The sequence below is a fragment of the Drosophila obscura genome, unplaced genomic scaffold, assembly GCF_018151105.1.
Source record: "Drosophila obscura isolate BZ-5 IFL unplaced genomic scaffold, ASM1815110v1 contig_4, whole genome shotgun sequence".
In the NCBI taxonomy this organism is placed as follows: Eukaryota; Metazoa; Arthropoda; class Insecta; order Diptera; family Drosophilidae; genus Drosophila; species Drosophila obscura.
The window spans coordinates 3933927-3947861 of record NW_024542828.1 but is presented as its reverse complement, the minus strand read 5'-3'; the positions used below and the strand labels follow the sequence as shown (position 1 = coordinate 3947861).

At 45.2% G+C, this 13935-nt stretch overlaps 2 protein-coding genes across 2 annotated transcripts; one reads left to right on the top strand and one right to left on the bottom strand.

The window, feature by feature from the left end:
* Nucleotides 1–4623: 4623 nt before the first annotated feature.
* LOC111074341 (protein amalgam) lies at nucleotides 4624–5978 on the bottom strand. The gene has a single exon (XM_022367085.2). It carries the CDS (start codon nucleotides 5877–5879, stop codon nucleotides 4890–4892), a length of 990 nt encoding a protein of 329 aa, XP_022222777.1. The 5' UTR covers nucleotides 5880–5978; the 3' UTR covers nucleotides 4624–4889.
* A 3286-nt stretch (nucleotides 5979–9264) lies between these two features.
* LOC111072666 (homeotic protein bicoid) lies at nucleotides 9265–12441 on the top strand. Its single transcript, XM_022364668.2, has 4 exons — nucleotides 9265–9619; nucleotides 9685–9760; nucleotides 9828–10912; nucleotides 10985–12441. Exons 1-4 carry the CDS (start codon nucleotides 9464–9466, stop codon nucleotides 11261–11263), a joined length of 1596 nt encoding a protein of 531 aa, XP_022220360.2. The 5' UTR covers nucleotides 9265–9463; the 3' UTR covers nucleotides 11264–12441.
* Nucleotides 12442–13935: the final 1494 nt, after the last annotated feature.

Genomic DNA, 13935 nt, shown 5'->3' with positions numbered 1-13935 from the left:
AATTCTCTTCCCAACAGCACTTTTGAATGGCCTTTGAATGTTGCAGGTTTCGTTATCACAAGGAAAAGAAAAAGAGTTTTTCTTTTTGTAAATGAGATCGTTTAAAGGTGCCGCAGGAAGGTGTTCTAAACGGTAGATATGAAAGGGGAAATGTTCTTTGAATGAAAAACAAATCAGGATATTCATCACTGAAAATCATCCTTAAACAAAGGCGAATTCCGATCAAACATTTTGTTCACAGGGTACGCTCATTTGAAGGATCTTATTTAACTTAAGCCTAACCATGACCAAGTGTTCCATCAATTATCATATCTCTCTCTCGTAATCACCAATTCGAACACAAAATTTGTTCAAGCATTGATATCCAATTGAATGGCTACTTTGGGGATCTGCAAAATGCTTTCCAATTACACTAATTAAAGAGGAACCAAACAAGCTTGCATTTGAACCATTGAATCTTTAAGGCATATCATCCCCAACCCAACCAATGAATCGTTGGCACTAATTCCCCAGTAATCCTCGAGACATAAACCAAGGCAAAACTCTTTCAATTCATTGCCAACTTTAGAGTCTGTCTACGACACTGTCCACCACGCCCCACTGTGACAGAAGTTTTTAGGGAGCAAGTTTGGGAGGGATTAGTGGCAGCAGCAGCAGCCCAAAAGGAGGGGCAAGATGAATGCGTGGCAGCCCAAAAGGAGGCGGCAATGGGATATATACATGCATACATATATCTGCTTTGGCCAATGCAAATCGGTATTTCTGAGCTTCTGGCTGTTTTGGGCAATTAGTTAAATTTATTATTTGAGCAGCAAAACCACAGACCGCATATGCCACACAAGCACAGTGTGGGGCAAGAGCAGCAAAGCAGTTCGCATTTGTCTCCTCTGCATGAGGGGATTAATGACAGCGCAACAAACAAGCGACCAAACAACCGACCAATCCCCTAGTTTCCTCTGGCTCCCTCATGCATATGCATGCCATGCAGATTGCATGTCATTCACATGGATCCCTGCCCCTCCTTACCATTAACCCCACCACAATTTCCCACAATAAATATGGCCTCCACCCACTCGTAAATATTTGGCTTTAAGTCAACGCTTGGCTAATTCGTTTTTATGGAATATTTAAATTATTATTTATTGCCGCATTTTTTCCAATTTCCATTTGCCATTTACCATTTTTCCCCATTCAGTTTTCCCCCGCTCTCTCTTTATCTCTCTGGCTCTTTTACCAACGGATATGAGGGAAAATGGTTATGCATTCGTCTATAAATTGCTGGGCCCTCATAAATCAAGCCATCGCGAGCGAGACTTCAATTAATGCCCCACTATTGCCATCGATAATTCATTGACTAATTTATCTTTTACAAACAGAAACACAGAATGGAGAATGGAGGGCGGAGAACGCTGAACGGAGAGAAGAGCAAATGCCCATGCCGCATTAATTACAATGCAATTACTTATGGCCACGCAACATGGTCATAATTATCTGATTGTAGGCGTGGCAGTCATTCATTTGCATTTTCTACTGCGCTGGCTACCTACCACCCATGCCACCCACACAGTGGGTAAGACATCCATAATTGGGACATTATTCATATGGCAGAGGTAGAGCAGAGGAAGGAGAGGCTGTAATGTCAAGCAGTGCAAGCAGTACTCTGATCGGAAGATTGGAATATTAATAAAATATACATGGAGTATTAGGGATATAAAGTGGATTTTCATGCATATATTTATTGGTGATAATTTACATATATTTTTTAGTTATTTTAAAACAGATATAAAAAGAAAGGAAAGGAAAGGCTAACTTCGGGCCCCGAAGCTTTATATAGATCCTTGCATATCATACTTATAGTGAAGGAAGGAGTAATTTTATGCAGAAATACTCATACTAAAGTTGACAATGTCTGATAAGTACTTAATAATCTTGTGATTTGATTAGATCTCTGTTCCGAGGATTTTCATCAGCAAATATAAGTAACAGTCTATGCAGAGTTTTCTCAGGGAAAAAAGGTTCAAGAACAGTCGGAAAGTCGCTTTATAGACGGACTAATGACGATCATCAATAACGATTACCTTTATAGGGTGGAAAACAGTTCATTCTGTGCCAAATTTCTTGCTCATTTTGTAAGCCAATGTTGTGTGTGTTTTCGTGTACTTCTTTCTAATTTGGCAACTTATCAAAAATACAGTAAACAATTATCCTGGCCAGTAGCCAAAAGTAAGAGCAGAAAAGTAATGAGTAAAAATGGCAATAAATCAACGTAGGTTATGGCATATTCCCTCAGAAACTTGGGCAGAATTATAGCAATAATATTTGGTATTTTTAAATTAAGAAAAATCTTTTTTTAGCAGTAAAAAATTGACTAGAAATAATAAGCTTCTTTAAATAATTCTATTCACATATTTAACTAAAAAAAAATTTAAAAAACACTAAACAGCGCTCTAGGAACTCTCATCTTGACTGTCATTTGGCACAAACAAATTTCTCATCAGCGGCACACAATTTAGGGGGGAAATTCAAGCAAATCTTAAAAGTAAATACTCACCCAATAAAATTTCACATTTCGTTGGACACGACGGCAATTTTATTGCAATGACAAGTTCTCGAATGCATCCGCAGCAGCATCAACAGCAGCAGCAGCAGTCGTGGCACTATCATCAGCAGCATCTTCAGGGCACATCAGGCACTAGGAGCAGCGTCCCATCATCATCGTAAAACCAACACCAAAGCCTTTGTTTACAACTTAGAAGGTCGTAAATGGACGGACCATCACATCACAATACGGCAAGGAATATGCGGGAACATCACAGAGCATCCCTGCCGCCAGATCCCAGACGAATGAACGTGTCGTCCGCCTGGTGGAGGCGTCCATCAGGGCAGCCAAAAGTCGTCTGTGTGTTCAATGGTATTCCAGGTTCCAGAGCAGCGCGCCGCTCCACAGCATCCAACAAAAGTGCAAGTCCGAAAGGTAAACCAATGGACGGCATTGCGCAGGCGCCAAACTCAGCTTCCAGCCCACCCAACCCCCAACCCCCATCCACCATTCAACATGGACAAATGCATTCGTGAGGACTCCCACACATGTTTCTCACACTGGAAATAGCTCTCAAGAGCCTTTAGCCAGGACATACTGTTGCCATTTTACTGTGGGCCTGGGGTGGCCTCCTGTGCAACACGAATTCCACCCTTAAGCCTCTCGGAGAGTCACAGCCTGCGTTCCAATCGACTTTTGCTGTCTCTCTCCAGGGGTTGGCTCTTAACCCAAGGAAAAAATCAATAAAACTCACGTCGACGTCCATGATGGTCGTTCGCTCGCTCCCCCAACCGCTATGCCGAAGGCAGACAATGAAATGATGTTCCTAAGGAAGGAGACGACGACAACGGCGACGAGGATGCACGTGTTCGACCATACCCTGTCGCATATCCCTTGAGTAGTGCCTTGAATGCGTGCGAGCGGGCACCAACAATACCAATTACAATAAAGACAGACATTTAGTCAGGATTTCATTTAGTAGGGAGAGAGCGAGTGGGGCAGCAGCCAGAGCCACATAGGACATGTGCGAAAAAGTCCAGCAGCATGAAAAATATGTGGCCAAGTGTAGTATTCCACAACCCACAGGCCCAGACCAAGACCCAGCCAACGGGTTTCTAATGGAAACAATTAAGTCATTAGCAAGTGTTGATTTTAGTGAGCGATGTATGGGGTACGGTACTGGGGCTCTGCTGCTGCTCTGACTTGGGGTCTAGTTAAACTAATGTCCTCGGGCCGTAATGGACCAGCCACCCTTTCTGTGGGGGTGCGTGGGTACATGCCTCACACATGGTATGGCGGCACACACATAAAATAGTTGTTGCTCCTGTCAGTGGCAGACCCTTACAAATGCCTCCGCATTTCTCTCAATTACAATGAACAACTTACTTTTCGGGTTCACTTTTCATCTCCCGGTGCGTGTCAAGAGGTGAACTGGCTGCCATTTTTTAACCATGATTGAAGAGTTAAATGTTGTGGCACTTTGAGCGGGCTCTGTTAACTTTTTGGTAAATGACTTTTTTCCCCACCAGAATAAACTGTCGGGCCAAAGTGTTTGGGTGTTGGGGTTTGGCTTGCTGGGGCCACTTGTGTTCGCATTCAGGTGGGACTTTTTCTGCAGGATTTAGGGACTGTTTTGAAACGGTTTTGATTAAAGGTGGATAAACTTTAGCTGTTGGGAAAGCGGAAATGGATATTGTAGGAGTATGATACATATATCTTTAGCTAACTAACTTTAGCTTTGTTTTGAGATGTTTTTGGAGCTCTAAACGATATGTTTCAGTTACTTCTTGATCTTATGACCCTTCTAGACTTTCAATAAACGCGTTAATATAATCTTCTTTTCCGTATGATTCCTTAAATGTGGATTATGGAAGGCGTGATACACATTTCAGTATTTTCTCCTACCTACATGACATGAATAAACCCCTCAAATGATTATCTCATACTTATGAGCTATATACACAACCCTTCCCACATTTACGCCCTACAAAGAATGCTCACCAGCATGATGCTCTCTCTGCCGTCATATGGGAACACGCCGATTAAACTTTATCAAAGAACATTATGTACTTATACTACTCGTATATGTATATGGTATTGTATTTGTTATATATGCAAACAATTCTTAAGGCACAAACAGTCGAAAGATTTCAAGTGTATCCGAAAAGATATGAGTCTGAATGAGAGCTAATTGAATGAATCATTAATAATATAAACAGAGAAGAGACCGCATCCGGAGCGATCCGCACCGCACAGACACAGAATTGCCGAAAAAAAGTAAAGCATTAAAGTAAAAGTTCAAGTCTTATATGCGTGGGAATGGGAATTCAGGCAGCGTCAGAGCGACCCCCTACGATAGGGAGGGCACTGGGATAACAGTCTGGAAGAGGTGGAGCCGGGCATCGGCGTGACCCAGCTTGTTGGTGGCATTGCAGTAGTAGTCCCCAAAGTCCTCATCGGACACGCTGGCAATGCGCAGGACCGAAGTCGTCGTCTCGAAGGATGAGGCCGTGTTGGCCACCTCGTGCTGGCGGCTCGACTGAAGTTGAACGCCATTCCGATGCCAGACCACCGTAGGTGCGGGATAACCCTGAACGGCGCACTCCAGTTCCACGGTGTGGGACAACATCTGAGCGATCTTGGGACGCTGAACGGCAATCTGGGGCCGGAACTCGACCTCCACGCGGATCAAGCGACGATCGGGCTGACCCTCTCCATTCTGGGCAATGCAGTAGTACCCGCCGCGATCTGTGCGGTGCACAGTTCTGATGCGGAGAGTGGGCTCGGCCAAAAGATGCCCTCCCGCTGGCATAATGGCATTGTTCTCGCGGGCCCAGGAAATGGTCGGTCTGGGGAATCCATTGGCATGGCACGTCAGCTCCAGATGCTGTCCCTCGGTGACCAGCGTGGTCTTGGGCGTACTCTCCGAAATAACTGGTGGAGTTTTGATCTGCAGATTCAGCTTCTTGGTGATCTTCTCCGAGGTGGAGACCAGCACCTGGCACTCGTACGGACCCATGTCGTTCACCTCGATCTGCTTTATCCGGAAGGTATAGATGGCATTGCCCGCCTTGGGATCCTCGGTGACGGACACATTGTAGCGCTGATCGGGAAGACTGAGCATGTTCCGCATGGAGAGCATGGAGTTGGTGTCCGATTTGGCCCAGCTAACCGAGAGTTGGCCCACCTGCTCCACCGTGCAGTTGAATTCGACGCTGTCGCCGACGCTGGCGACCACATCCTTGGTGATGTGACTGATGACGGGGGCGGCGCTGGCTGCGGCAGCGAGGCCCACACAGAGGCAAAGGCAGAGCCGTAGACGAAGCCGGAGATTGCTCATGGCTGATTACGTTTATCTTTGTTTTGGTCGCACGGTTTTTCGCTCTTCCTCAATCGCGAGTTCAATGTTCAATGCGCAACGGTCGGGATTTAAATGAAACGTTGTTGATGATGGGCCCTGAGCCCGGCTCAAGTTGGGTTTTCTGCCTGCGCTGCGTCTTCGTTTATGCTGCTGCGCCGACGCTGACACTTCGTGAGAGATAACGAGAAAGAGCACCGAAAACTGTACACTGCGAGCACACAAAGACGGCGGAGAGAGTGATCGTTTTGAGGTGATTATGTTTGCTCAATTAGCTGGCTGCTTCTTTCTCTCAGTGCATTTGCCGAAGACAAAGTCAATGACGTTTCGGGGAGAGCTTATCGCCTTTGTTTTGTTTGTTTTTCTACTTAACATATTTGTTTCTCTCTTACTATCTGTTTGATGTTGTTCTTCTGCTGCTCACTCGCGGGCGAAGGTATATTAAGGAGAAGGTAAGGTAGTGCAAGATGTGCACCTTCGCTCTGTTTCACATATTAGTGAGTAGCGCACATAGCAACCGAGAGGAGAGGCTGTTCCAGCCGAATGGGACTGCCTCACCTTCCATTTAATATACCTTGCACTTATCAATGCACTCTCGCTCGCTCTTTCTTTAATTGATTTGTTTTGCTCGATGTTGCCTGGCTGCCCTTATCCCCCCGATTCTTCTTTTTTTCCCCAACCCCACTTCTGATGATAGGAGTGGAGCGGTGCGGATTGCAGTGTCCGCGCAAGCGAAAGAGCCGCCGCGGGCAAACTGAAATTCAAATTTGTGCCGCCATTCGGCCATAAACCGTTTAGGGGTTCTTGGAAATGTGGGAATGCACACACACACACAGGGACAGGGAATGATTTATGGCATGGCGCGCCGCCAGGATAACGGCAACAATAGCGAACTTTTCTGGAATAACCTTTCGCCCATTTGGTTGGAAATGCCGCGCGGTCACGATCCTAACGGTCCCACAGAGAGAGAGCGAGCGCAACCAAGGACGCTCGGCAGGCTGTCTCTTTCTCATGCACGGTGCAGACCAGACAGGGGCGCAAGCGCGAAAACTGGAACAAAAAGGGGTGGTGGTAGAAAGCTGAACAAGGTGGCGGCCTGGCCTGGCCACTGGGTGTAGGATATTTCCGCCTGTGCTCAGCCATGCTGGGACTTTCTAGGGGAAATTTAATGCGGGAATTCCGGAGTTTAAGATGCAATTGAAATTAAATCTTTAAAATTAAACGATTAACGTTTAGATAACTAGGAATGGAAGGAAATAAAAACTCAGAAAATAAATATAAATATATTTAAGTTTGGAGTGATATTAAATAGTCAAAATATCTTTGTTTTTAAGTTAAATGAAGATTAAAGAACGATTTATAAATAACATATGCCTTTTCCAGAATTTCCGTACCAGAAAAACCCTTGAAAATTCCATTTAATTTCCATATTTACCAACAGCAGTTATTCCCTTAACCCAATCCCCTAATGAGCCTGTTCCCTGGTTGATTGATGATGTTCCACCGTCTGTTCTTTCGACCCTTAGGAGACCCAAAAAAAACTAGACATTTCCATAGTTTTTGGGAAAATTAAATCAAAATCTTAAATCGGTTTTTCTGTGACTTCCAACGAAATGAGGCCTGCATCCGAGGGGAAGGGATACAGCCAGATGCAGTCGGAAAATGCATCCTACACACTGCCTCTAAGCCTCGTTTTTCTCGTTCTCTCAGGGATATCCCTGAGTGCACATTCGAATCAGATAATTGTAAATTGTGTAAAATAATAAATTTCAAGTTAACTATCTGGTGGGACCTCATAGGGCGCTTCTATTATATGTCCTTGCCACATATCCCATCTCTTTCTCACAGTTGCATCCACCAGCAGCATCATCATTATCATCTTCTGGACCAGCAGCAGCAGCATCATCATCATCGCCATCGCTGTCGATGTCCAGTGTCCCAGGGTTCTGGGCTGCTTTATGCACTCAAACGCAACGCTCGACTTGGCTCGCACCGAAAACTGGACACACACCGAAAGAGACAGGGCTATAAAGAGCCAAACAGGGAGGGAGTAAGAGAGAGACATGTATAGAAAGAGACAGAATGAACCGCTGCTGGAAACCAGGCTGACTGCTCTGTGTGTTCGTTCGTTCACATTCAAGCGGATCCAAAGCAGAAAATGTCAAATTTTGTAATTTATTACCCGAATCCTGTTTCTGTCAGTGACTCTTTCGGGTGTTTCGAGCAGAGCAGAGCAGAGGGAAAAGCGGCAAGCGGTAACAGAGGGACGGGACAGCGACAAGAGAGAGGCAACCAGAGGGATTCTCGGTGTGGCACAGCACAGAGGGGAGTACACGGGGTCTCGGATCCGGGGTGCTGGTCTGGTCTCTCCGTAGAAGTCCTTTGTCACACACAAACTGCGTGTGAATTTTGTGGCCCACTGTATGCCAATGCGTGTGTGTATCCTTTGGCTTTTGGGTGGCGCGTAGTTTTGTTTGCCTTTTGGCTGGATGCCCCGTTACCCTCGCTCTGTCTCTGTCTGTGAATTGACTTTTGTTGCCAGTTGGCAGCAGTGGCAGAACAGTTGCAACAGCAACAACATGCCCCATCCAAACACAAGGCAAACTACAGGGCAAATTATTCGGTAAATGTCATTAAAATATTTCACTTAGCAATTGACACCAGTGCTGAAAGAAGGAGGTAAAGGTTCGAAAAAACGGGAACTACTTATTTTTTTAAATAATAGTGTTTTAAATTTGTGGAAATAATCGGAGGGATCTCTATTGCATCCATCTGGCGGGAATTTATTTTAAGATGACTTTCAAGTCCGCTAGGGCGCCTTCTTCTGTTTGTTTGAAAACAAGTTAGCCGGGTTTCACACCTCAAATTTACCAAACTATGCAACAGCGCCCTCTGCCAGCTAAGAAGTGAACTACAATTTAAGTAGTGCTGCCAGACCGCTCATTAGACCGCACGCTAATTTAAATTTTTATTAAAATAAAAATGAATTTTAGAAGAGTAAAACCTTGTTAAACATTTGTTTGATACCAGCTTAAATGTGTGCAAAATTAAAATAAAAGCCAAGCGATTGCTTTTCTGCACAGATCATATAGAGACGCCCTCTGACTGTTATTACAGGTACTACTAGCATTAAAACAGCGCTGCCAGACAGACTGCTGAGGGAAGACTCTTAGCGCAAATTAAACATAAATAAACAATAATCAGTAATTTATAGATTATATTTATTGTTAATTTATTAATCAAATCATCCCAGAATCCCAATCGATATCCCTACCCATCGATCGAATGGTTTTTGCCAGCCATGGTCGCGACTACCCATCCCTATATAACGGCACCTTGCATATGTAAATATGTGTGTATGCATGTGTGCGTACCGTATGTAAATGGATCACAAAATGCTGGAAAGATAAGTTTGCGAGAGCGTCTCGAACGTAACCGGTTACCCCAACAAATTAGGAATTATTTATAACATTTTCCCGTTTGCCAATTTCAATTGGAAGCGGACATTTAAACGAGTGTTAAAGTGCTGCAAGCGTGGTGCAGCAGGAGGCGGAGTTGTGGGGAAAATGGCGCAACCGCCGCCAGATCAAAATTTTTATCATCACCCGCTGCCGCACACACACACACACCCGCCGCACCCCCACCCGCATACACATCCCCACCATCCACATCAACATCCGCAGCTTCAATTGCCGCCACAATTTCGGAATCCCTTCGATTTGGTAAGAAACTCTCCGCGGAAAATAATCAAAAGATGGTCTAAAATGTGTTGCTTGCTCCTCCAAAGCTTTTCGATGAGCGAACGGGAGCCATTAACTACAATTACATACGTCCCTATCTGCCCAACCAGATGCCCAAGCCAGGTGAGTGCCGGCAATACACGCAAACAGACAATGTGACATTTCTGAAGCCCGCTCCCACCCCGCACAGAGGAGCTGCCTGATTCCCTGGTGATGCGACGCCCACGACGCACTCGCACAACATTCACCAGCAGCCAGATAGCCGAGTTGGAGCAGCATTTCCTGCAGGGACGCTACCTCACTGCACCACGACTGGCCGATCTGTCGGCCAAACTGGCTTTGGGCACGGCCCAGGTGAAGATCTGGTTCAAGAATCGTCGTCGTCGCCACAAAATCCAATCGGATCAGCACAAGGATCAGTCATACGACGGCATGCCACTGTCGCCGGGCCTCAAGCCCAGCGAGGGAGATCCGCCCAGTCTGCAGAATCTCACTTTGGGTGGAGGGGCCACACCAAATGCCTTGACGCCCTCGCCCACGCCTTCGGCCACCACCAGCCACCTGGTGGAGCACTATGGTGAGACATTCAATGCCTACTACAACTACAATCATGGCCATGGCCAGGCGCAGGGCCAGCGCCATGTGGGCCACGTCCATGGGCAGTATGCGGCGGCACCAGGACCCCAGAATGGAGCACAGTTCTTTCAGACACAACAGCAGCAGCTTCATCAGCAGCAACAGCAGCCGCCACACCATCACCAGAATCAGCAGCAACAGCAGCAGCAGCACCTCCACCATCAATTGCCGCACACAAACCACGTGCCACATCAGATGCAGGCCCAGCAGCAGCAGCAGCAACAACAACAGGAGCAACAGCAGCAGCAACTGTATCATCATTTTGATTTCCAACAGAAAACGGCCAGCGCCTGTCGCATGGTCAAGGACGAACCGGAGGCCGACTACAACTTTAACAACTCGTATTATATGCGCTCGGCTCTGTCTGGGGTTGGTGTCGCCGCCGCCGCCGCTGCTGCTGTTGCTGCAGCCACACCCGGAACAGCATCGTCGGCCGTTGCGGCGGCGGTGGCGTCGGCTGGTGAGGTGACGTCTGCCCTGTCGCCCGGCTCCGAGGTCTATGAGCCATTAACACCCAAAAATGACGAGAGTCCCAGTCTATGTGGCATTGGCGGCCCCTGCGCCACGGCAGTCGGCGACACGGACATAGCCGACGACATGGACGATGGAACGACCAACAAGAAGACGACGACGCTACAGGTGAGCGAGCGGATGATCTCTCTGGACGTTCCTTCACCACTAGATGATTCTTTTCCTTCTTTCCCATTGTAGAACCTGGAGCCGCTGAAGAGCCATTCGGCTGTGGGTCTAGACAAAAGCTGTGACGATGGCAGCAGCGATGATATGAGCACAGGCATGCGGGTGCTGTCGGGTCGCGGTGCCTTTGCCAAATTTGGCAAACCATCGGCAGCGGCACAGAACCAGCCCCCGCCATTGGGGATGATGCATGACACGAACCAATATCAATGTACGATGGATACGATAATGCAAGCGTATAATCCGCATCGTAATGCCGGTGGCAACACACAGTTTGCCTACTGCTTCAACTAGTAGTAGTTCCCGGGGGAGATTTAAGTTTAGACTTAAGCGAAAAAAAAACAATATCTGTTGTTTCCTGATTGTACAAATACCCCCAATTGATTGTAGATATCTGCGCGTAGTTATGTGTAAGCCTGAATTGTAAATTTGTTCTTAGTGTTTTTATGTACTAGCCTAGTCAGCAAGCAGGCAGATTTTAATGTTCCTTCAAGTGATGTTCGTCGCTAACTTTCGCTGCCATACGTTCGTTGCTTCGTTTGTTTTTTGGTTCGGTGTTCCCCCAAAAGCCCAGGAATGCCCTGCTAAAATCAAACGAGGTGTTTTATGGGCTTGAACGTATGCCAGTGAAAGTTCTTTTCCCCCCCAACATTTTAAGCAAAGGAATCCTCGTGGGTTCTGCAACAAATTTGTCATAGCTAAAACCTGTACTTATCGAAATGAAAAATGTTTCTCTTGTTGGTAATCATATAATCATATTGTTTAATATAATTACCATCTAAAGATTGAACATTTAAACAATTCAGCATACGCTATGACAAATGCGTTGGCTTGTTAGACATTTGGACATTCTTTCCACAAAGAATTGTCAGCAAATTGTCTGCCAAAACAAACCAAACATTTGTTCGTTCCCAGGATTCTTTTACTGAATTATTTATATATATTTATTTTTTAAGATCCTCCTTTAACATCACTTCAAGTTGCATTGAAATCTGTTTAGCTTCAATTTGTAGTTTAAGTTCCTCGGTGCACCATTGTCATATGTTCTCTTTTGTAAGCTTTTTTGTGTGTAAATCTTTGGGAATATATAAACAAACATATGATATGCTTCCCAAATTGCTGCCGCCGGGCACGTCTTTCTGAACGAAAACTCGTATGGTTTTTCCGAAAATCTTATGAATTTAAAAATCTTATTTTATGGGCCCACTGTTCGCTATCCTCTCCCCTCACACATGCATGTCGTAAAATCTGATTCGCGATATTTCTACGAAACCCGCGAGTCGTAAAATGTTTTTGGCACCACCAGCACCAGCTGCCTGTGTTTATATAGTTACCTGATCCTGCTGCACCTATACGACCCCGACCCCGACCCGAACCGACCCGGCTGCCTGTGTGCACTATTTAGGTAGGCACTGTACAGGCTGACGGTGGGCGCCCGTTTTGTCAGCAGGCCAACTTTTGTACTTGTTGCCTCAATTTTCTTTGATATAAATTATGGAAAATCCAGAAAACCAAAACGCTCTCTTTACATGAACGAATCTCGATTGGAATTTCCAATGTTTCCCAATTTTTATTGAAGCCCAACAAATGGGCGCGTTCTCAACGGTGGATTATTCCCCGATGCGATGATGATGGGTTGTGTCGGGGGAAATTCCCAAAGGAAAGAATGAATGTTTTCAGAGCAAATCTTTCATACTGGTAGTATAGTTTATATTATTAATTGACGGTGATTAATTTGCTAAAAATGTAAATGTTATTGTGTGATTAATGTGGAAACTGTCACAGCTAAAGGAATTCAAATTCTTTACCTATTGATCTCTTAAAGGGAATATAATGCAGGATAATTTCAAAGAGCTAATGTATGTATTAGGGTGTATTTTTTATATATATGAAACGGCTATATTAGGGATTTATATATATTTTTAGCAGCTTTAATTAACCATTTCTTTAAATAATATTTTTAAAAGTTTTAAATATATTTTATTTTTGAATAATTTGGTTAATTTTATTACTATTAAAGGCACTGTTCTGTCCTACCAGATACCCTTCTATTTTTCAGATTTATATTAGTACATATTTTATTCCGATTTCAATTTATATTTTATTTACATATGTATGTATATTCCTTTAAGATATAAAAGGAGATATATTCGGAGTCCTGCAGAAATTCCTCTTCAACAACATTGCGTTTTCCTTTCTTATAAATTTTAGCACTACACTTCAAGATATTCTCTTCCCAACCTTAGCTACTCTCTCCACATCATATCATTCCAATACTACCCGATTAATATTATTATTTCAACTTAAGATTCCCCCCCTCAACTGTACCACATTTGCCTCACCATTCCCCTGTTATGACTTCACCTTTGTTCCATGCATATTTTTAGCGAATTCCTAGAAGGAGCAAATCCGATAGCGCCAGTAATAAAATTTTGCCAAGTCCGAGGATCGCAGGGACGGGACCGGACCGCGACAGATTCGCATATTCACAGTAGACAGGGATATAGCCTGAGGCTTCTGCTGCTACGTGGCAAACAAAACGGAGAAACGGAGCGTCGTAAACTCCCCGAGGAGTATCCTTTTTCGCAGCGTTGCTTTCATTGCATTATGAGGATAATTGTGGGACGGGCGAGCGACCAAAAGCCGCGACATGACACAGAGGCGCATATCGCATATCGGTTTCACTTTCAGCGACGACTCGACTCTTCTTCAACAGGTGCTACAAGATCAGAGTTCTCTTTGGTTTTTGAGATCATCATCAGGCATTGGCCAAGACGACGACGACTGTCTACCTGGCTAGACTCTGGCCGCGATCCCGACCCCGTGCTAGTGTCTCACGTAACTGCCAAATCCTTGCTTGGATTTCGATCAAAACAAGCCTCTAGATTGCCCATTCCCAGGACTCCGTTCCTTGCCGACTGGAACTCAGACGCTGGACTTGGCTAGTCTGGCTGGTGCCAACGGCG